The 23,287-nt window shown below is 38.4% G+C and overlaps 1 protein-coding gene across 3 annotated transcripts in view; it reads left to right on the top strand.

The window, feature by feature from the left end:
* Positions 1–23,287, top strand: part of LOC137946159 (DNA-directed RNA polymerase I subunit 2) — a 65,487-nt gene that overhangs the window by 40,044 nt on the left and 2,156 nt on the right. For all 3 annotated transcript variants that reach the window (XR_011111046.1, XM_068792369.1, XM_068792368.1), the window contains exons 18-26: positions 1,440–1,681; positions 1,755–1,919; positions 2,074–2,238; positions 2,845–2,919; positions 3,954–4,057; positions 4,132–4,207; positions 11,967–12,086; positions 12,157–12,300; positions 14,881–15,093. Coding sequence is in view for 2 of the 3 variants with exons in the window: in XM_068792369.1 (XP_068648470.1) it covers positions 1,440–1,681; positions 1,755–1,919; positions 2,074–2,238; positions 2,845–2,919; positions 3,954–4,057; positions 4,132–4,207; positions 11,967–12,086; positions 12,157–12,300; positions 14,881–15,093 (1,304 nt within the window). In the remaining variant the exon portion in view is untranslated. The remainder of the gene's footprint in view (positions 1–1,439; positions 1,682–1,754; positions 1,920–2,073; positions 2,239–2,844; positions 2,920–3,953; positions 4,058–4,131; positions 4,208–11,966; positions 12,087–12,156; positions 12,301–14,880; positions 15,094–23,287) is intronic.

Genomic DNA, 23,287 nt, shown 5'->3' with positions numbered 1-23,287 from the left:
CCTTAACCATTGTTGTTAGAGTCATATAACGAGTTCAGTTAACCATTTGGTTGATTCTCTTGCTAAAATGGGGTGACCATTCAATCTCTCGTTGTCATGGGGCCCCCTCGAGTTTGTTCCTTTTTCTTTTGCTTTGGGTGAAAACTTGCCTCTTTAAAAAAATGCTCTATTTGCGCAGTATGTGGCAGCACTCCCGAAGGGCTGTCACCTGCGTTTTTGATACTCTTGCAAAAGCTGGAGTGTTCCACTATGTAACGTTATTCTCTCTCCTGTTAGCTGAGGTTTGACCTCTCCTGTTTTCATTATTCTTAATTTGAATGAGATCTGCATAAGTTAAAAAAATGAGGATATATTGTAACTTGGATCAGCTGCTTCTGAGTGGGTTCCTCTTGACTCATTCTTATTTACAACAGCATTTTCAACTTGAAGAACTTTGTTAAAGGTTTGCTCAAGAGTGGTCACATCCTCATTGACCAACAACTGGGCTCTAATAACTTCATACTCATGCCCCAAACCATCCAAAAACCGGGCTACTTGAATATGATTTTCTTCTTACAAATATCTTCAATACTCGTAGTAAAAGGGTGGAATGTACTAATCTCCTGTAGTACTCCCCTCATCTCAGTGACATAATTTGTCACTGATCTACCTCCATACTTCATATTAAAGAACTTCACATATAACTCATAGATCCTTGAAAAATTACTTTCTTGAGACAAAATGGAATTTTTACCCTAACAGTCCAAAAATCTGGGAAAAACCTTCAAGGAGATTGCTGAAAATGGAGAAAAGATCCACTAAATCGAAAGAAACTTGCCCAAGACTTGCGTTACTGCTCTGATACCATAAATCTTCTACTGGTAAACCTGATTGTCAGTTTCATGGTATTAGAGCAGGTACTCATTTGTGGGCCTACACCTAAATTATCCACTTGTACCTAAATTATCCTTTTGTAAAGCCACAAAAGCGGGCCTACACATAAAATTATTTACTTGTAGAGCCACAAAAGAGGGCCTACACCTAAAATTATACACTTTTAGAGCCACAAAAGAGGGCCTACATCTGAGGGGGAGTGTTAAGGAATAGTCCCACATGGATTAGTGATTACAAAGATCTTGAGTTTATTAGTTAGGAAAGAGGCTTCCTAAGTTGGCTAGTCATTTTGGGATGGGCCTTGGACTCAACTTCACAAGTTTTTATGGTTTTATGACTTTACAATTTTTTTAATTTCAATTTTCACCTTCTCGGTTATCCCTATAGTTGTTTTTTAGATCCATATGTCGGCTTCTGTGCTTGAGTTTTTCTATTTTTTGTTCATTAGGCATGGTCTTTCCATAAAAAATAAGTAAATAGGATGGTATGTCCTCTATTTGTATCTTTGTTTATGTGGCATATCAAATGAAGTGCTTATCTGCAATTCATTTTGTTTTAACATGCAGGAATCACGTCATGCTATGAATCATCTTGGAAGTTGAAAGATTTCATCAAAATTCGAACTTCTGTTGTAAATGTTTTGGTCGGAATGGGGATGACCCCATCTCTGCCGAAGCTGGATCAGGCTGGTCCACCAGATGTTCTTTATGTACTTTTAGATGGATGTGTAATTGGCTCTATATCTTCCTCCCTTATAGATGAAGCTGTTTCACACATTCGTAGACTAAAACTTCTACCAACTTCAGGGGTGTGCTTTCTACCACATTGCCTGTTATGCTTACTTTATTGTTAGTTTGCAGTAGCTGATGGTGTCATTGCAGATTCCTGAAGATCTGGAGGTCGGTTATGTACCTGTTACCATTGGTGGAGCCTATCCTGGGCTATACATGTTTACTTCTCCATCAAGGTTTGTTCGCCCTGTGAGGAACTTATCCCACCTTTCTGAGGGAATTCAAGATATTGAACTTATTGGGCCTTTTGAACAGGTGATTTTCTTGGTTCAATTGTGTTTTGCTACCTATGTGATTTTTTTAGCTTTCAGTGTCTTCTAGTTGATATCTAATATAGTTGTGTGACCTGATGGATTTAGCTGTGGGCTTGTATCTATTGCTTAATAATTCTTTTATTATGGCTGACCAGGCATTTATGGAAATAAAATGTGCTGATGGTGGAGATGGAGGAAGAAGTCATCATTTTCCAGCGACTCATGAAGAGATACATCCTACTGGAATGCTTAGCGTGGTTGCCAATCTCACTCCATGGTCTGATCACAATCAAAGTCCTCGTAACATGTACCAGTGCCAGGTGTGTCTCTATCTGTTACATAATTTTTATGACATAAACCTATAAATATAATATGGGAGAATATTGACTCAGGTCCAGCCAAGGTTAGCTATGCCTAACTTTGCAACCTTTAAGATATATGATATTTACAAGAATGCTGCTTCCAGTAATGCCATTATCTGCACTCTATCGCTCAAAATGGAAAACAAGTCAAAATGTGAAGTCGATATCAACCACGATCATGTTGGTAAAGAAAGATTCAGAATAGGAAGAAATGATATTTGAGTGATTACATGTATTCAAATGGCTAGATTACAAAAATTGGTGCACCTGATATGAACTTCAATTAATATACCTCTTCTCCTAATTTAGTACTGATACATATATTTTTTAAATGTATATCACTCATGCACACCACACCCAGTCTCCTGGTGTGACTTGAATCCAAGACTGCACAGTTGGAAGCACCCCTCCATGTGGCCATGAACTCGAAAGGGCAAAAACACAATAGTACTCATAATTTGATGTTTTATTTGTCATAGAAGAGTCTGTACTTGTTTTACGTAATCATGTCTGTCATTCTGCATACATGCAATTATATCCATAAAGTTTGTGTTTGAATTATAGATGGCGAAACAAACTATGGCATTCTCTGCACAAGCTTTACAATACCGTGCAGATAAGAAATTGTACCATCTTCAGGTATGGCCAATGTATAACAAGTTGTTCTTTGATGTTCCTTTATTATGCTTTATAAACTTTGTTAATTTTTTTTTTTTACTAATGTGAATTTAATTTAAGCAGTGTGGAGTTGCAATCATAAAGATCCTTGTTCATAAAAAAAAATCATAAAGATCCTTAAAAAAAATTCATTCATAAAGACCTGCAAAATTCATGCGTTTTCTTGTATTTGTTGAACCATGTTAGGGCAACTTCTTACTGGCAAGATCCTTATGCCATACTTCTTCCACTTGGAATTGTTGTTTTCCATGGCTTTGTTCTTTATAACATGCTTTTTAATGTGCTTTATAATCTGTTGTGCAATCAGCAACTGTGAGTTCTAGAGCTTTCCTGTTTTTGAGTACATATTTAACAATGCCATGCTCCAAGGTTATGGCGAGAAGTAGAATAGTGGAGTGAGTAGTATTTAAGTTGTCTTCATGAAGCTACATGGGCCTAGCCCATCAAAGTGGGTTCTATCTTGTACAGACTTCTTGGTTGTGCTTCGCCTTTTCTACTTTGGAAGATCTGCCTTTGCGTAGTCTGCAGTGGAAAAAAATCTGTTTTAGCAACCCTTTGGTTATCACACTTTTTAATCCTTATTTTTTTAAATCCTTGTTTTAGTCAATATCATATTTCACTGTTAAAAAAAGAGATATTTATTCCTCTTTGCTTTTCTTTTCTTTCTATATGACACTTATAGTTGCTCTCTATTACTCTTTTATATTGTGCATGAACAGAAGGTAAGACATCAAGATTATGAGATGCTCTTTGGTCATGTTGCATGTTTCTCAGTAGGTTCAGCTAACAAGTTGGTGCTGTTGATTCATAATTTTTGTTGTGAAAAATGGATTGTTGGTATATGATTCATTTATTGAATTATATTTTTTGACCTTTTGCCTGTTGATATTCATTGTCTTATTCATAGTTTGGTTTATGTTCTTTAAAGTAGTGCTCTTTACATATGCTATCTTAATCTTCTACTAGCTTCTAAAATCTTTTTTTGTGTCATGTAGACTCCTCAAACACCCATTGTTCGCACAAAAGCATACACTAGATACTGCATGGATGAATATCCAGCTGGCACAAATGCTATTGTTGCTGTTTTGGCATATACAGGGTAAACTTTTGATACAAGCACATTCTCTTTTGTAAAGTCCCTTTCATATCTTCTGATATGTTATTTTTGTGTAGATATGATATGGAGGACGCTATGATCTTGAATAAGTCTTCCGTTGAACGGGGGATGTGTCATGGATATATATACCAGGTTTGCTCTTGTTGAAACTTGTTATCTTTTATTTCTTTTTAAAGAGAATGGAATTCGTTCAGGAAGCTATCCAAAAGTTGGTTATAGAAGTACAAGAAAGGAATAACAATAAAACACCTAGGTTAAAATGAAGTTCATTTTAACACTAAAAAATGAAATTAATTTATTCTAATATGTTTTTTGGTACTGTGGAGAAAGAACACAAAATTTGAGATGAGTAGGAGTTGCCTTTATTAGTTAAAGATTGTTATTTCCAAGCTTTATTAGGTAAAGATTGTTGTTTTTGATTTGTAATCCTTTATTGAAAAGCAGAATTAGGTGAGAGTTAGAAGTGAGTAAAGAGAGAAAATACAAGTTAAACTAAGAGAAAAACGAGGACAAAGTTTATTATCTGTTCTAGAAGTTAAAACAACCACTGCATCATATGATTAATTAAGATAAAAATTAGGGAAACAGGAAACCCTTGCTTACTCTGATTTCTATTAGTTTGTTACACCCTTTTTTTGTGTTTTTTGAAGTAGTTACACCCTTGATTAATAAAGTAGGAATACACTATACTTCGAATATCTATCAACTCTATATGGAACCTGTTTCTCGAAAAAAAAAAAAAAACTCTACCAGAGACAGCAAAGAATTACCAAAGAATTTCACAGATTGCTAGCTCAACTTTGACTTGTTAATAATGCTTTGCTTGTGTACTTATCCTCTGCCAGAAAGAGCAACCTTGTATCTGTTCCACGTATACCTCTTCAGTTTTCATGACCAGTCACAATATAAAACTTCTTTGGGTGGTTAGTACTTGTTATCAGTGTTGTATGATAATTTCACATTGGAGTATTTTTAGATGAAGCACTTGGAGGATAATTTTGGATTCTTTTCAACAGGAAGTAATTAGCCAGGCATTGAATTTAATTTCTTGAATGAGCTTACTTGTGGTAGAAGATTCAGCAGCCATAGGTAAAATCTTGCAGAATCAAAAGAGATACAAGTCAACGTGTCTACTAACAAGAATTATGCCAAATACTAAAATGTGACCAGAGTTAAGACACTATATAAAAGACACGGATGATGCTAAAAAAAAAAGGATGGGATGGAGAGTCCAAACTTGTCTTTCTCAAAAAAAAGAAAAAAATAAAAACTCACTTGTCCAAATGTATAAATAGACCAATCATACCCTCCTGCCCTTTCATTGCTGTGGGTTAACTCATTTATAATTAATTGAATTTTAGATTAAGAAAATAATCTTCTGCTTTCCTTGAGATAAAGGACTCATGCTCCTTTTTTGATGGGTTCACGTCCCAAGACGTGCAAGTCATCTTGTGGTCATAGATGTCGGGTTTTCTATATACTACATGGTAAAAATCAGAGTAGACTTGGTTGGTATTGCTGACTCCAACACTGCTGAAGTGAGTGCACTCCATTATGGGCTGCAAATTTTCAAAGACCGTCTCCATGGGAAGCTGCTTATTGAAAGGGATTCCAAAGTCGTCATTAGTTGGTGCTCCCCCCCTCCCCTGGTACCATTGGCCAATCATTGCTTGTATTGCTGACATTGTGTCCACAATTTATTGTACATGGAATCACATTCCTAGACCAGCTAACTCCTTGGCTGATAGATTAGCTAAATTTGGAACTTCCCAGCAATCTCTCATTGTTTGGCACGGTTTCCTTCCCCTGTAATCTTGCTTTTCTTAGCCTTTTAATATAATTCAGCATCATTTAAAAAAAAAAAGAGTCGGAGCAGTCTTGCGGCTTATGAAGCAGAGGTAGAGGTCCTCGAATTGTCTAGTCATTTCAAGGAACCCTACTCTGCAATTGCAGACTCCATAACTTGTACACCTCCAACCAGCATCTTGCTCTGGAAGACTTCCTTCTTTTTAATCATTGTTTCTTTTCCTTTGTGTGTATCTGTTCCTTTCCAGTTCCCAATAGGATTCTTCTTACTCTTTCAATAAAAAGCTTTTCATCATTTTCAAAAACAACAAGCAATTACTGATAAAATAATCATGCAATTTAGAGTGAATCAATCCTCCAATTAAAAGCAATTGAAGAACAAAACACCCAGTTAAAGATTGACTAAAGATAACACTACTCTTAATTGAACATGGAGTAATCTTTAAACAAAATGATTAAAAAGGATTGATCAAAATTAGGCTCTGTAATTTAAAAAAAAGGTTTTTGATATAAAATAAGACAAGAAAAATGGAAGATTTAAAATCAAAGTTTTGGAGGTTGCAGTGTACTCAAAGAGATTGCAGAAAAATTAATCTCTGCTTTCACATTCTCCCTTGTACTAGTTTTGCATAAAGACAAGTATCCACTTTAGAGATCAGAGAAATAATGTATTCAGACTTTTTTTGCACTCAACTAACTGTATTAACTATTTAAAAAAAAATCACCGTATTGAAATAATTTTTACAGCAAAAACATTTCAGAATTTATATTTTATTCTTTATAAAGTAAGTGAATCTGGATTTTGTGATTTGTGCATGTTGTGGCTTCCTATATGTATTCAAACATTGCTTTCAATATCTATTTAATATTCTTGAATGGTCGCCACCATGCCTATGAGATTGGTTTTCTTCCTATCCATTTGTCTGTTGGTTTATCCCGTTCTTTTCCCTATGTATTCTTTCTTCCTCCTGTCTCTCTATAAGCACTTTGTTTTGACCTTGTAGAAAACACTATGAAGGGTAATTTGGTAGTTTTGCATAGTCTTTACCTCCTAGATAGGGTACTGTTTTACTCAGCATGTTTAAATGTCCATATAGTTTCATTTTCATGAAATTTGGAGGTGTAGTGTGGGAGTTATAAGGAGTTGAATGTATAAGGGTATTTTTGTCTTTGTACTATAATTTTTCATTTAAGCTGTAAGAGGTGTTAGGGTTCGACTTTGAAAACTAAGAGAGCTTTTCTTTTGGCTCTCTTGCTGCAGCCGTCTTCTCTCTCTTCCTTTCTCTTCCTCAATCTTCTTTATTCTATTATTTCACATGACCTTTAATCTTTTCTCATAGCTCATAAAAAGGCAGTCATCCTCCCCAGTTATAATCTCATATTTTTGGAGGATAATTTCTAATTAAAAGGACCCTACTTTTGACCTCCATACTATTCATAGCCCCCCTTTGATGGCTATCTCAAGCTTATTTTTTATTGCACTTTCCTAGGGAGCTGTGCATTTGCATGCATCGAGGGTCTAGAATAAAGGTGGTAGAATTGTTCTTCATTCACTGAGCCTGCTCACAAGAAGTGAATAGTGAAAACGGATTGTCATACTGTTCTTCCATGGGTCAGGCTGTAAAAAATCTTTTTTCATCTCCCTATAGCTATGACAGGAGGCTGAGGTAACAATAATCAGTGTTGTGAAGGACAAATTCTAAATCACCTGGATACTAGACATTCATAGAGAATTGCAACCTAGGTTATGCCCTCAAACTCCCTAAGCAGTGCTATTTGAAATCTGCAAATTGTATCATTGGCATAGTGGAAGTAATCATCACAACCCTGTTATGCATTACTCCCAATGGTAAAACATAAACAGGAGGTTTGCACTTTTGACCTCTCGTTCCTCTTGTTACCTTGTTCTTTTATTCAATAATCTAAGGAAATAAAAGGAAAATTCAAGTGTAGTTGATTTAATCTTTTATTTTTCTAATTCAGAGGTGAAGGAAATGCATTTGACCTAATTTGCATATCTTGGGGCTTGTAGAAATCTACCTCACTCAAAAGTTAAAGCTTAGGGTGGAGCGGCTTGGTTCAAGCTTTTATACTACATTGTTGACCACTCTACATTAAATATGGGACAATTCTCGACAATCCTCTCTCACGTGCAGGCCTTCATTATTGCTCTTATACATGCATTATTTTGGGTGGTGACCTGACTTCTTGGTGGAAGTCAATTGAACCTGTTTTGATGACTTTCTAATTCAAGCTCAATCTAGGCATGGGGAGGCTAACCTAAGTTTTATAGTGGATTGTGAATCACTCGAAATTTGGTGTAGAATCCTCGTCTGTAGCTGTGCTTGTTTGTTCAAAGAGTTAAAATGTAATAATTTCGTTGGTTCATGTTGAAGAGTAAATGTGAAAAAGTCTTACATGACTTTCACAAGAAGAAGTCTCATAATGGAAGAATCAATATGGTGGAAGCTAACAGGAATCTCTTGGGAGGCCTCACAGAAGTGTTTTAGTTCTCTTTAAATGTTTTTTATTTTAATTCTAGATAGGAGTTCTATTCTAGTTGGAACTGAGATATGGTTAGTTTAATTATACTCTGATTCTAATTATTTTTTCTATTATAAATAGAGGCCCTATGTACTCAATTTACATAGTCAATAAATTATTTTCTTCCTAAATTTCAACATGGTATTAGAGTAGGGTCCGTGAGATGACTTGGTCAACTCAAAGAGACGATGAAAAGAAAGTCTTTCCCTTCTCTTAGTTTTTTGGGTTTTTCATGCAAATTTTGATTGCCTTCATAGTGTCTCTATGTTCAAATCTCTAGCTTGCATAGTTTTTTCTGTTAGTTTCTTCCTCATGGAATAATTGTAAACTGGTTGAAAATCTCAGGTGAAAACCATGAAGTCCATATTCTTGGCTGAGAATCTCAGGTGAAAACCATGCTTACTTCTTTCAAATTCCTTGCATTCGACTCCATCTATTAGGATGTTACAATATTGTTGTTTTTGTTCCATGTCCAATCCTAGAAGCCAATTGTTTTAGATTACGACGACTGTGATTTAAATCGAAGAGAAAGGAGCAAGTCAGTGACTCCCATTCTAGATTTCTTCATAAATAGTCCCAGAAAAGTCATCCAAATTTGTCTTCATTGCTGTTCAAATGTGAATTCCGCAAGAGATTGCTCTGACAACTTTGCCATTAGAAATCAGTTTGCAATAATGGCTGGAACTGAATCTAGAAGGTGGAACTCCAACCAAAAGGGCTCTTCAAGGATGCACCATCTAGTGTCTTGTAGTTGATTACCTCATCTACTACCAAATTCTTAACAAACCCGAGATTTTGAGCACCATATCGTGGAGCTCATCCATCCAACTACCTGTGGAAGCCCCTCGGCCCTTTGAACCAGACCCTAGCTCCTTAAACCGGACCTTGTGCATCAGAAGACCCCCTATTGCTCTTAATTAACTTGTTGTGATTTTCCTGAATCAATTGCGACATATATTCACCATATTGGGAGGTGCAACAGTGTCAGAAGAATTGGTGGGGCCATAATTCTATACACAAAAGAGGATGTACCCTTCTTATGAAATATTGCCAATGTTATTGTGGCATCTGGCTTAAGTCTCATCCTAGATTCTCTCATTGAAGAAGCTTAGGAAGCAAAAGCACTGACCTCAAAGAGAATCAATATTGTTAGTATTGGTTATTCTAATGAAGATTTGAATAAAGAACATTATGGCCCCATCATCTTATCTTCCTTTGATTCTCATTATCATGTTATTATTATTTGGCAGACTTACTCCTATCGTCCTTTATTTGACTCTCACTTACCTTTTTGGCCAAACCCTTTTGAAGCATTGCTTTGGTTGGTCCCTTTTATTTATATTGGTGTTTTAAGCCCATTGAGATTTTTTATTGGTACTCGTGAATCTTTTATCGCCGTCTTGTGAATGACAAGTATTACCCACTTTAGTGATTATTATCACTATATTTGTTCGAAATCCTTTGAGTTTGGTTTCGACTTATGTTTTATCACCCATTTTTACATTTGAGAGTTGTGCCCGGTGTTGGGACACTATGATGGAGAAGCTTATTACTACATCTATGTTATTTTTTTCAAGCTGAGATCATTGCCATTACCTCCCAGCTTGAGGGGGGGGGGGGGGGGGGGGGGTGTTGAAGAGAAGATATGGAAGGCTCTTACAGGACTCTCACATAGCCAAAATTAATATGGTGGAGTTTTACTGGAGTCTCACAAAAGGTCTCACAGAAGAGTCTTAGTTTAAAGGTGTTTTAGTTATGTTAGTCTTCTATTTATGTTGAGTTATTTAATTATGCTAGGACTTATCTTTAAGTGTTAGAGTTTGGTTGTAATTGGGACAAGGGTAATTTAATTGTAATTGGACTCTACTATTTTCCTTTATTATAAATAGGGGTTCATGTACTCAAATTACATCAAGTCAATGAAGTTTTTCCCTTTTCCAGAAATTCAATAGAAGCAATGCCTAATAAAACCATTACCTACAAAGTACAAGAGTGCACCCAACATCCAACATGAGTCAAGTCTTTTTATTTACCCTATTGATGATTATTATCGAGGTACCCTTAAATAATTAGTACTCTTTTTATCCCTAAATTTGGACTTTGTTTTTCTGCCTTTGAAATTGACCAGAGTTTTTTTAGATTTAGACATTTTTTTTTACTATTGTATGGAGTTTTGTCGTTTGATTAAGATTGAATTTTCTTCTCTTTCATTTATTTTGTACAAACTGGGCCTCTTGAAAAAGAAAGAGTCGTCCCCAACTTGAGGGGGGAGTAGAAGAATAAGTACAAGAAAAAGGTATTTAATGGTACTTGATACAACCTATAATGTAGAACTCCACGTGTTGTGGTATAAAATTTTTATGTGGCCCGGATATCCAAGTAAGGGGGAGAACAAGGTGAAGAATATTTTCAGCCAAAGAAGATTGAAGACCTATAATTTTTCTTTGCAAGTTGTAACAACTCTAGCTTGAGGGGGAGTGTTGAAGAGTAAATATGAAATAATCTTAAATGACTCTTATAGGAAGAAGTCTCACAATGGAAGAATCAATATGATGGAGTCTAATAGGTATCTCATGAGCGGAAGTTTCACAAAAGTGTTTCAATTATGGTGTTCTAGTGTTTTTAGTTCTCTTTAATAGTTGTTTACTTTAATTCTAATGAGGGGTTCTATTCTGGGTGTTGCTGGGAAATGGATAGTTTAATTATTCTTTGATTTTATGTGTTTCCTCTATTATAAATAGTGGCCAAATGTACTTAATTTACTCACAGTCAATGAATTATTTTCTTCGCCTAAAATTTCAATAGTTCAAGAGTTGTATTAAAAATTTGTGGTTTGCTCTCCCAAGAGTTAGAATCAAAGTTGTTACTTTATTAGTTTACCTTAGTTACTTATCCAATAGCAATGAAGAGAGTCATCCAATCCAACTACTAAAACTTAAGAGTGAGAGGCCCAACTGATGTTCTTCCTATTACGTTATGTGATCCCAACATCCTATGTTTGAGTGAAGGGATATTCTAGTCTTTTAAAGATTTTTAATGACGTTACATCATAATTATGTAGGTAGGGAGTCTAGTGCGGCAAATTGACAGGCTTCTCCTTTTCAGCCCTTTGGGTCTTTTTATTCTTCTCCATTCTCCTCCTTTCCTTCTTCTGTCACCCCTCTCTAGCTTCTGAACCTTCTTTTTTCTTTACTCAAGTCTTCATCTCTCTGATTTTCTTTCAAAATCGTGAAGACATAAGTCACAATTAAGTGACTTGGCCTTTTGCCTCAATGGTCACATTGTGGGAGGGGGAGGAAGGGGGGGAGGGTCTCACTATGGTAAAGGATTTCAATAATTAAAAATAAAGTCACAATTAATTTAAAATGGTCCATTATTTTAATCACACTTTTTAACAAAGAAGTATATTCAATCTTTTTTATGAAATATAATATAATTTGTACCTTGTAAGTCCATACTAACAGATTAGCTTCTGTTACCATGACTCTGTCTCCGTGTCTTTTGCAATATTTGCTTCTTCTTATTATTTGCTTGTGTACAGGTGGATACTGTTGATGTGACTAATCAAAGGGGTTCTGAGACAAAATTCTTTCGTAGAAGTAATATAGATAAATCTGTGACTTCTTCGATTGATTCAGACGGTCTCCCATTTGTAGGACAGGTAAGTGGCAGCTTATTTCAACTTGTCAGGCATGTCTGAATGCTTAACCACTTTTTTCTTACTGTTTCAGATGATACAACCTAGGGAATCATACTGTAGTATTTACAATGAGACAAGTGGTACAACCAAGACAATGTCATTAAAAGGTTCAGAGCCTGTTATTGTTGACAGTGTTTCTGTTGATGGTGTGTCTTCCAAAAATTGTGTACAAAAGGTTTGAGCCTTTTATCTTTTTATTGTATTACTTTTGGTTATCTTGAAAATGGTGTTTTCAGCTTGTTAGTTTTACATATACTTGCATCAACTAATAGAGTTCAAGGCTGTTGATGTTTTCCATTGTGGGTCTTCTCATTTTCACTATGTAGGATGCCATGTTTATCTTATTTGTCCGTATGTGTTATGGTTAAATGCCCTTAAGGTATCTGGGACATTTTATTACCTAAGGTGTGTCTCCCGGTAATGGATTTGTTGTATTGGATAATAAGGGATGATAAAGAAAATGATTCAAGAATCAATTATACGTCACTAGGGGTGGCATCAAGTCGAACCGAGCCCGAACCTGCCTATGTTCGAGCCGAGTTTGATTTAAATATTTCAAATTCGAGCTCGAGCCGAGCCGAGCCTAGCCTCGAGCCTAAAATTGTTATCGAGCTCGAGCCCAATCATTTTAACCGAGTTCGAGAGCTCGAGCTTCAACATTCATTTAAAACTTTTCAAAAATTACATGTCTCGAGTTTGAGGTCCAACATACATTTAAAACTTTTCAAAAAATACATGTCAAATAAATTGTATATAAAATTATACATACATTTTACATAAAATTGGGCATGACCTCTACTTAAAATTGGGCATAAGGGTGGCATAGAATCCAACTGAGTCTGAACCTTCCTATGTTCGAGCCGAGCTTGATTTAAAGATTTCAAACTCGAAGTCGAGTCGACCTAGCCTCGAGCCTAAAATTGTAATCGAGATCGAGCCTAATAATTTTAATCGAGTTCGAGCTCGACCTCTAGCTGAGTTCGAGGTTAACCAACAGTTAATACTCTACATAAAATATATGTCAAATAAATTATCTATAAAATTATGTATACATTTTAAAAAAAAGAATGATATGGGAGGTTCGGGATTGAATCTCGATAATGGATTAGAACCCACCAATATTAATCTTTTTTACCCCAAATGTTGTCTACCTTATTTTGTAATTTTTGAATCTGGCCATAAATTTACTATGACCTCCTTAGTGCCCCTGATTGAAAATTTATATTCTAGGAAAAACTAGAAGGATACATATTTCCGTAAAAACCTTTAAATAAAATCTTATTACTATTAGAGACTTACTAGAAAATTACAAGAAATATTTTAAAATTTTCTTAGGAAAGTTAAATGGACCTCTTATTGCCTCTTCTAGGGAAATAAATAAAAATTAATAATCAATCTAATTTATTACTATACTTATCGATAAATTTTTAATCAAATAAAATGTCAAACACAAAATTACTTTGAAAATTGCCTCATGCAAAAAGTATTATAGCATCAACTGTCAAATACTAATTCAAAATTTTTCTATACGGTTTTCTAGCCCGTCTTGGCAAGAAAATCTTACTTAAAAAATTATATGATTTTTTAATAAGAATTTCTAATTAGAAAAATATTTCCAAAAAAATGAGGCACTAATAATTTAATGCTTTATTGGCTCTGATTGCTTAGAAGATCACTTTTTTGGTCATTTATTTGAGTTATTTGATATTGCTCTTCTAGGTTTGTGGGTTTTTAAATTATAAATTTTCGAAAAAATCTTAAATCCATACCTTAGATTGTATAGTGGTTTGATATGAAAATCTTATTTTACTGGTTTTTGTAATCTTGCATATTGTAATATAAGAGATGGTTCACTACATGATTCCCTTGTTAAGTGAGGAGCCTCTTTCCAATCGCTGGTTGTTAGGGGAGTGCTCCCTTCTTTGTTGTTTGTTGTTGGCTTTCCTTGAATAAAATCTTCGCTTAAAAAAAAAGATAGAAGATCATAGGCGTATTACTCTAGCAAAAAAAGGTCACAAAGATTTACTTTAGCAAAAAGTGTCTCTTGGCACTTGTAGTTTAAGGCATGTGCTCAACATTAAACCATGACAAGATAGCCAATAGTCACACCTTGCACCTTGCTCATGCTATTGGCATATTATTTAAACTGACAAAGCATAATTTGTACATTTTAGTGAATGAGAGAATTGTTGGGGATACTTTTGCAATTTATGTGATTGTTTTTGAAAGCAAGGGAGATGATGACTGTTTTTTTCTGCATCTATTAGGAAAAACTGAGATCTACATTTTTTTTGTTAATTTTTTATTAGTTTGGATGTCCTTCAGAAAGCATCTTTTACCACAAAAGTCATTTTTGGGTCTCTCTCTCTCTCTAGTTTAAACTTCGAAGGTGTGTGTTAAGGAATAGTCCCACATAGATGTGAGTACAAAGATCAAGAAGATAATATCATCAATGGATCAATGATATTAACTTCTTGATCCATATATAATATTTGTTAGATTTTTTACTCGGTTACCAGTGTAGATTAAATATTTGTGCGATCTTGATAAATTTTTTCTTAATCATTGGTAGGAGGTAACTTCTTTTCCTTGAGTGCACTTGCCTACTTTCTCTTTTGCAGCAATTTGTTTCCTTTGCATACTCACATTAGCTTTTTGCTTAGCATATTATCTCGATAATGTTTTATATGTGTTTGGATGAAAATTTTGACATTCTATTGGCGTGATACAGTAATGGGTTTACTTAATGGGACAGGTCGATGTTCGCTTTCGTCGGCTGAGAAATCCTGTCATTGGTGACAAGTTTAGCAGCAGACATGGACAAAAAGGAGTTTGCTCTCAGTTATGGCCAGATATTGACATGCCATTTTCGGGTGTCACAGGAATGCGACCAGATCTAATTATTAATCCTCATGCATTTCCTTCTAGAATGACCATTGGAATGCTTCTGGAATCTATAGCAGCCAAGGTAGGATAATCAAGGGTATTGTTTCATCTACCCTTTGTGATTTAGACTCAAATAAACAGATAGTTTTGTTTTTTTCTTTCTTTCTTTATATTTTTTTTCTTTGTTTTTTCCTTTTTTTTTGTGACAGTGGAAAGCAATGCTAACAGATTAGAAATACATTTGACTTTCATGGTTAAGGTGGATCTGTTATTCACTGTTTGGTCCAGCAGTGATCTTGGCTTATACAATTTTCTCTTAGCTCCTCTAACTAAATAGAATAGAAATTCTTTGACTTAGGTGGTTAAAGGTGTTGTAATTGCAAGTAGAGGAGAGAGAGAGAGAGCTTGTTAAAAAATAATTGTCCTATAGAAAAAACTCTTTAATTTTTTATTTTTTTGAGAAAGTGATGAATTTATTAAACCAGAACCAAAACAAACAAGATTAGGCAGGCCTTCCCCTTACAAGAGAGGCCCCCTGTCTGTTTAGCACAACCTTCTGCAACAGAATTTGCAGATCTGGGCACATGGGACCAAATACAGGCAAGATAGGGAAGAATATCCATAATAGAATAATATGCATCCATATGACGCCACGACGGGGAAAAGGGGGAGGAGAACCATCCAACAATCACTGCAGAGTCTCCCTCAATGTGGAGCGGTCCAGAGAAATGCTCACAGAAGATGATGAGGCCTCTAAGAAGGGACTGAAGCGCAGCAGTAGTGGAGTTAGAAATGCCCATAGGTCCAGAATAGGACATGAGCTGATTACCATCCGAATCATGAAAGACACTACCATAGCCCGCCAAGCCAGTGTTGCATAGGTAGCTGCCATCAAAATTCATCTTGATGTAGCCTGGATCAGGGGGTTGCCATTCCTGCATCGCTAGAGGCTTCGACGGGGCTCTCATATGAGTAATGGTGCTCCAGTTCTCCATGAGCAAAAGCTCAAAGAGTGCAAAACTCTTGCTTGGAGTGGAGCCAAGCGGAGATGAGCGGAGATGAGGCTAGTAATAGAGGAGATGACCCGGTCATGGGGGAGATGCTTGGCGTTAAAGTGCCTATTGTTGCGTTCCGTCTAGATGCCCCAGGGGATGAAAGCAACACAAGCAGAAATGATCAACTTTCCCAATTTCGGGAGGGGAATCCCTAGAAGTAAACGCCCAATCGAGAGAATGTCATTTGGCAGGTAAAGCTGAATACTGAACCGATTGAGGATGCTCATCCACACGGACCGTGAGGAAGGGCAAGACACAAATATGTGGCAAGAAGTCTCCTCCTCAAGGCCACACAGGGGGCAAGAGGTGCACACGCTGAGGTTACTAGGGCGATGAAGGTTGACTGCAGTGAGTATTCTATCAAGCTTGATACTCCAAAGGAAGAAAACCTTGGGGGGAGCATGGAGATGCCAAATAAGAGCCACCTCATGGTTGGGGGTAGTCGAGGTCCATCCCTTGATGAGGGAGTTGGTGGATGAGACCAAGAACCAGCCACTAGCCTCAGGCCACCAAATCATCAAGTCATCCAAAGTATCATGAGGCCTAGAGAAATCACCTCCAGCATCCGAGAGGCAAGAAGGGCATCGACATTATCCAGACCCCAATGTAATCAGAGATCCCAAGCTCCCAAACCCCAAGCATCCGCAACTGACAGGTAGCATTGCGTGAAGGCCTGCTAGATACTACCAAAAGAGTCCTTCAGAGGCCCAGAGCTAACCCATCAGTCTTCTCAGGAATGGATCGAGCGACCATTACCAACATGGAGGTGGATGCCAGAGTGGAACAATGGGAGAAGAGGAAAATTAGCTCTCCAAATTGGAGATAGGGCAGCTTTCCTCCTTCCCGAGGTCCACCATGCCTCATGCCAATTGAATTTCCAAAGATTGTTGTTAGTAGTGTTGAATTTCCAAATCCATTTGAGGAGGAGGGCCATATTCATATCCTTTTGTGAGCCTAACACCCAATCCCCCTTTAGATTTGGGAATCCTTGCTCCCCATCAGTAGAGGTACCACGCCAAAGGAACCTCCTCATCTAGCCGTTGATTTGGTGGCAAATCGCAGCAGGGCAGTGCATAAACGAGAGGAAGTAAGTCGGGATTCCAGCCAAACAAGATTTGAGAAGAGTAAGCCTCCTAACTTTAGAGAGGAGACGACCCCTCTAGGTAGCCAAATGGGATTCCAATCTCTCAATTACCGGGCTCCATAGATACTAGCCAATGCGAGTTGTGAAGAGAGGGAAATCGAGGTAGGTGGCGGGGAGGGTAGAGATAGAGCAAGAGATCTGCCATGGACTGAAGTTCCTCCATGTTGATGTTAAACCCCACGAAAGATGTCTTCTGCCAATTGACTTTCTGCCTTGAAACAATCTCAAAAAGACCCAGCTATGCCTTGATCTTCAAAATATAGTCTGAGGATCCAACCTCGAATAATAGAGTATCATCCGCATACTGAAGGAGGGGAACGTCGAAGGCCTCAATGCTGCTGATCGGCTCTAGCCAGCCAACCTCCTTAGCCTTGTAGGTCATGGCCGAGAGGAGCTCAGCCACAATATTGAATAAGAGGGGGAAAAGCGGGACCCCTTGATGAATTCCCCTAGATCCCTTAGAGAAACCTCAAACAGTCCCATTGAGGAGGCCAAAGAAACATAAGATCTAATCCAAAACCTCCAACGGTCATCAAAGCCCATCTGACCCAAAAGATCATCCAAGAGATCCCAATTAACCATGTCGAATGCCTTCTCAAGATCTAGCTTCAGCGCAGAGTGAGGAGAGCTAGAGCGGGAGAAATGATCAAAAAGCTCATGCACTGCCATGGAGGAGTCCAGGATGTTCCTTCCCCCAAGGAAAGCGCCTTGACCATTATCAATGACCAAGGGGAGGAAGGTCTTTAAACAATGAGCGAGGAGCCGAACAATAATTTTGTAAGAGCTAGAAATGAGACTGATGGGTCGAAAGTTGCCTGGCTGCTCAACATTGATCTTCTTCGGGACTAAGGCAATAAAAGAAGCCCCCATGCTTCTGAAAGTGATGCCATCCTTGTAGAAGCCCTGAATCAAACTATAAATGTCCTCCTTAATGGGCCAAGCTTTGTGGTAGAAATTTACGTTAAATCCATTTGGACCTGGCGCTTGATCACTAGCCACCCCAAGAACAACCTTCTCAATCTCCAAATCAGAGAAAAGAAGCTCCAGGAAAGAGGCAGTGACAACGGAGATTTTGGCAAAGTGAAGGTGTTGGAGCTGAGGACGACGTGGGCACTCCTCAGAGTAAAGATCTGCATAAAACTTGATCAAAGCATAAGTGGTGGAAGATCTATCTGAGGTTACTTCATTGTCCACACACAAAGAGGTAACTCGATTAGTCGTTCGCTTCGTCGAGGTGATGACATGAATTTTTTTTGTGTTGGCGTCCCCCTCTTTCATCCATATGAAATGGGCACGTTGCTTCCATTTCACTTTCTCCATGTGAAGAAGAGCAAAGAGACGAGTCTGAAGAGGAGTGCAGGAAGATAATTCAGCATTTGAGAGATACCTTTGTTCTTCAGTCTGGTCCAAAATGCCAATCTGGGAGGTGAGGGAAGCTTTCTCAACACCAAGGGAGGAATTCAAGTTGGAGGCCCATGACTTAAATTTGCCTTTGAGGATAAGTTTCTAAGGGAGATCCCATTCAGCATGGCCACCACTGATAAAACTATACCACCAATCAGCCAGGAGGTAATCAAAATCCACATCTAGCAACCAAGAGTTCTCAAACCGGAAAGGAGCCGGTCCCATCTACAAAAGATGTGGACAGGAGAATTGACTAGTGGTCAGATCCCACACGGTTAAGAACCCTGCCAGAAGCATTGTCATAAAGTTGGAGTCAATCATCATTCACAAGAATCTGTCTAGCCTGGAAGGAATGGGTTGTCTCTGCCCATTCAACCAAGTAAAAGTCTTTCCAGACAAAGGAATCTCCACAAGCTCAGCACTTTTGATGAAATCTGCAAAGCTCCTCATGGAAGTGTAAATACGGGCTGCAGGAGGGACTTTTCGCTGCAAAATCTGATCGCATTGTTATCCCTCGAAATGAGCCAAGGCACCGATCAAAGCTGGAGTAGAGCGTGAAGCTCCTCCCCAAAAGATCTACACTGCCGGTACCTGATGGGCCTGTAGACCCCAGCAAGCCCCCAGGTGCATCCCTGGCAGTAGTCATGAAAGCTCAGCCCAATCGAGAACAGGCTAAGACAAAGATCCGCGAGGTCAACCAAGCTAGAGTTCTAGAGAGCAATCAGACCACCAGTGTGGCCCACAATGTCGATAACACGCCAATCTAGGGTTGGGTAGAAACTCCTGAGTCTTCATCACCAGGCAGGTAGCCATTGTAGACGACTCCCAAAAGTCTGGCAAGCTTCATCATCTGCATCCGGAGGGGAGGGGGGCATGCGTTCCTAAGACTGGTCAGGCCGACCAGGCTGTCGCCCAAGAGATTCCCCTTGTTGGGATCAAGAGTTGAGCTCTATGACGCCTCTGATATGTGGCAAGAGCAGGGGTGGTTGAGCTCCCCGGCTGACTAGTGATAGGAGCAGTAGCAAGCTAGGCAGCGGTATCAGTTGCTCTTCGAGTCTGAGAGATCCAGATCAGCACTAGGCTGGGATGGGGAGGAAGGTGGTGTGGCATTTCTATGGGAAGGCCGGGGGATTGTGGGGAGGGTGGGGGGGGGGGGGGGGGGTGTTTGGCTCGGGTGAGGCTGCCTGAGGGTTGAGCCTTGTGGCAGGGATAGCTAGAGGACAGGGGGCTAAGTGCCCAAACACCTAGAGGTGGGTGACCTGGTCTGGCAATGGTCCGGTCAATCTGAGACAATGAGGATGGTTGCTGCAGAATATATCAAAAAAAAAAAAAAAAAAAAGGATGGTTGCTGCAGTGGGTGGCTCCGATCCCCCACCAGGTTCCCGATGCCATCAAAAGCGGACAGGTCATCAAAAACCACCTTTGTCTAGTAGCAATCATTGCCCATCGAGAGCCGAAGGAACTAGGACCCTGCCCAATGCTGCGTCAGGATGATGAATAATCTCGATTGGGATACCCCATATCGAAATCCACTGCCCATACTGGGTGAGAGGAGTCGATGGGTCCCAATCAGTAAAGCTTGCGAGTGGCACCTGGCAGCATGATAAAGCGTTTACGGCATTGGCCTTAGCGTCGATGGATGCGAAGGAGATCAGCTAGACCAACGGCCAAGCTAAGAGGCTCTTGGCAGATAATCAAGGCAAAGCCGAGCATGAAACCAGTTTGTGAGGCCAATGGAGTTCGAACTTGGATCAATCATGGTCACCGTCGCATCATTAACTCGCAGCATCCTCCCGCACACCAATGAGTCGGGGGAGAGATGTCCATGGCTGGGACGACAGCAGTGCTACCAAGTACGGGATTGACAGGCACATTGTTCAGCAGAGACGGGGCAGCAAGTGCACTGTTTGGCAAAAGCAGGAAGGTTGCCACTCTGGTGGTAGGTCGTAGCTGGGAAATTTGGGGCGGCACAAGGATCCATTGACGATGGAGAAAAAACTCTTTATTGCTGATAAGGATTGTTGATTCTTGGAACATGCTTCATCAAAACTTTAGTCATGTTAAATTCATCAGCACAAACACATTTCTAACGTATTTCCCCCTCAAGCTGGGGAATACATTCCAATTACCATGGAGCTCCAACATGAACATGATAGAAAACTTCAGAAATCTTTCAATAGTTACTTTTATCTGTTATGTCCATGAATTGCACCACCATCTCACGACATCCAATTGGACAAAACACAACATAAAATAGTGAAGAGACGGACTCTGGCAGCCTTGAGGAGAGGGCACAACCCTAATTTGAGGGCACTACATAGGAAAGGGTATAAAATTTTGTGTGACACAAATGAGAAAAATTTGAAATCAATACCAACACAGTACATGATTTCAGACACAAACTAGCGATAACCATGAGTAAGTAGAAAAAACTTGGGGCCAACTTCAGCCCACTTGTTATCTTCAAGTTCAAGGTTTCAGTTAACCCTTATTAATATGGGAGGTCTGAAGGAGGCATCCTGAGAGCAAGCTGAATCCTGATTGACCTTTAACACTTGACAAGTGGTCAATGTGTTGTCAAACTGAACAATTGACTCTACAAGAAAGCCTTCTGGAGCTTGTATGCAACAGAGACGGAGGTAAAAATAATGACAGCAAGGAGGTACAGTGAAAACAGATTTGGACATGGCTGGACTGGAGCAAGCTAGAGTTGGCTCTGGAATAGATGCAGATCTGAAGATGAGGTAGATGCAGCAGCAGCTGATTCTTCCATGGAAAAGATGACAGGCAAGCTGAGTTGATTTGTGTGCCAGATTTGGAACTCAAGCAACTTAAATCTCTTTATGAAGTCAGAATTGGGAAAGAAGCCAGTGTGGATCATGTGGGGCCTGAAGCAGCAGCAGCACCACTAGTAAATCAGCCAATGGCCTCCATGAACCAGACTTCTGATGCTAAAGCTAACTCTAACAGCAGCAGGCAAAGTGACAATCTTTTTCTTGCTGACGGTATACTTGATCCGCTGACAAGGAGGTTTCTGGCTCTACATACTGGGAGGAAGAGCCAATTTCCACATCTCTTCTATGAGTCTAGGGAGTAACAAAAATAGACAGAAGGAAGAAGATACAAAAACACTTGGTCACAAGTCTCAGGTTTATAAAAGCGCTGTCAAATTCTCAGGTTGAGGGTGATATCTCAAAAGCACAAAGCAGTTGAGGTGTCCAATGAGGGTTGTAACAAGAAATAGCCTTGGAACAAAACAATTAAGGAGAGAAGAAGAAAATTCTGAAACAGAAAAATTTATCTTCTTGCTTTCTTCTTCTTCTTCTTCTTCTTCTTTTTCCTTTTGATTCTTCTCCATCTTCTTGTTTTTCTCCATGTCAGGACTGCCTGCTTCAAAACCTTGTAGAAATTGCATGTAGAGAAGAGGGAGAAGCACTGGCAAAGAGAGAGAACGAGAGATAAGAGAGGGAGAGGGCTAGACAAGACAAGATTTTAAGTAAATTTCTCTATGGGAGAGATTAGGGTTTATGACAATCCTTTCTCCTATTTATAACTTAAATTCTAGTAAAACTTACAATGATGTCCCTGCTTCCCCTAACGCTAGGAATAAGATTTCCAAAAACATACTTACCTATAAATCTAAGAAAACTGAGTAAACTCAAAATACACCTTCTGACGAAAGTGGTTGGTTAAAGGTGTCTGTTATTGATTTGGGTAATCCAAAGATGCCTATATTGCTTGGGGATCTGGAGTTGTACAAATTTCTATTAATTCCTTGTAACTAAATATTGGTTTGTTCCTATTAGCCTTTTGTGTACTGAAATGACTTTTCTCTTAAACAGTATCTTGTGGGCAACTCTATATTTTGTATTCTTATTGACTATACAAAAGTTTCTCAGATGGCTACATCTTGTTGGACAAGTGGAGCAACGGCAGGAAAGTAGATTTGAAGGGTGAAAATATTAGAAACTTGTTGAGACTAAAAAAGGAATCACTATTCAAAAAGGGAAAGGGCACATAAAAAAGGGAGATGAGAGAGAACATCATGAGATCCAATTACATGCAGGCATGCAAAATGGGAAAAAAGGCACATAAAAAGGGGAGATGATAGAGAACATCATGAGATCCAATTACATGCAGGCATACATCCACACAACTAAAGGAGTATCTTTCTAAATACAAGTGGAGTTTGCAATTTCCAATAAAACATGGCTTTTGGTCATGGATTGACAAATTAAGAAGTATTATTTTTTCTAAATTTTGCAACTTCTGAGGGTCAAATATTAATCTTTCCAGAAAAAGGTCAAGTACTATTTATAATATGAAAAAAAGACAAATACTAGTTTGATTTGTCATTTCAGTTGTCAAAAGACTGCTAAATTGATCCATATTAATATAGAAAAGAAATAGGTAAGCAATATTGTATGATTTCAAAAGTTCTTCAAAAACCTCTTCTGAGGGTGGTTGGAGTGTTTTATCATTGTAAAACATCCAAAACAGTTGTGCACTCAGGAATTATTAGTTAAGGACATTCTTTACTGTAAGGTTAAAGATTTCTAGTTTCACTAAGTATTTTCCACTGTTTTGTTTGATTTCACCTGAAATTACAGATGTAGACTCTAGAGACCTGAACTGTTCAAAGAATTTCTTTAGTTTGAAATTATATACAAGAA

This window comes from Aristolochia californica, unplaced genomic scaffold (genome assembly GCF_029961685.1).
Source record: "Aristolochia californica isolate CCGP_79_NKW_82.1479 unplaced genomic scaffold, dmAriCali1.0.hap1 SCAF_12, whole genome shotgun sequence".
In the NCBI taxonomy this organism is placed as follows: Eukaryota; Viridiplantae; Streptophyta; class Magnoliopsida; order Piperales; family Aristolochiaceae; genus Aristolochia; species Aristolochia californica.
This window is presented reverse-complemented; position numbering and strand designations above follow the sequence as displayed.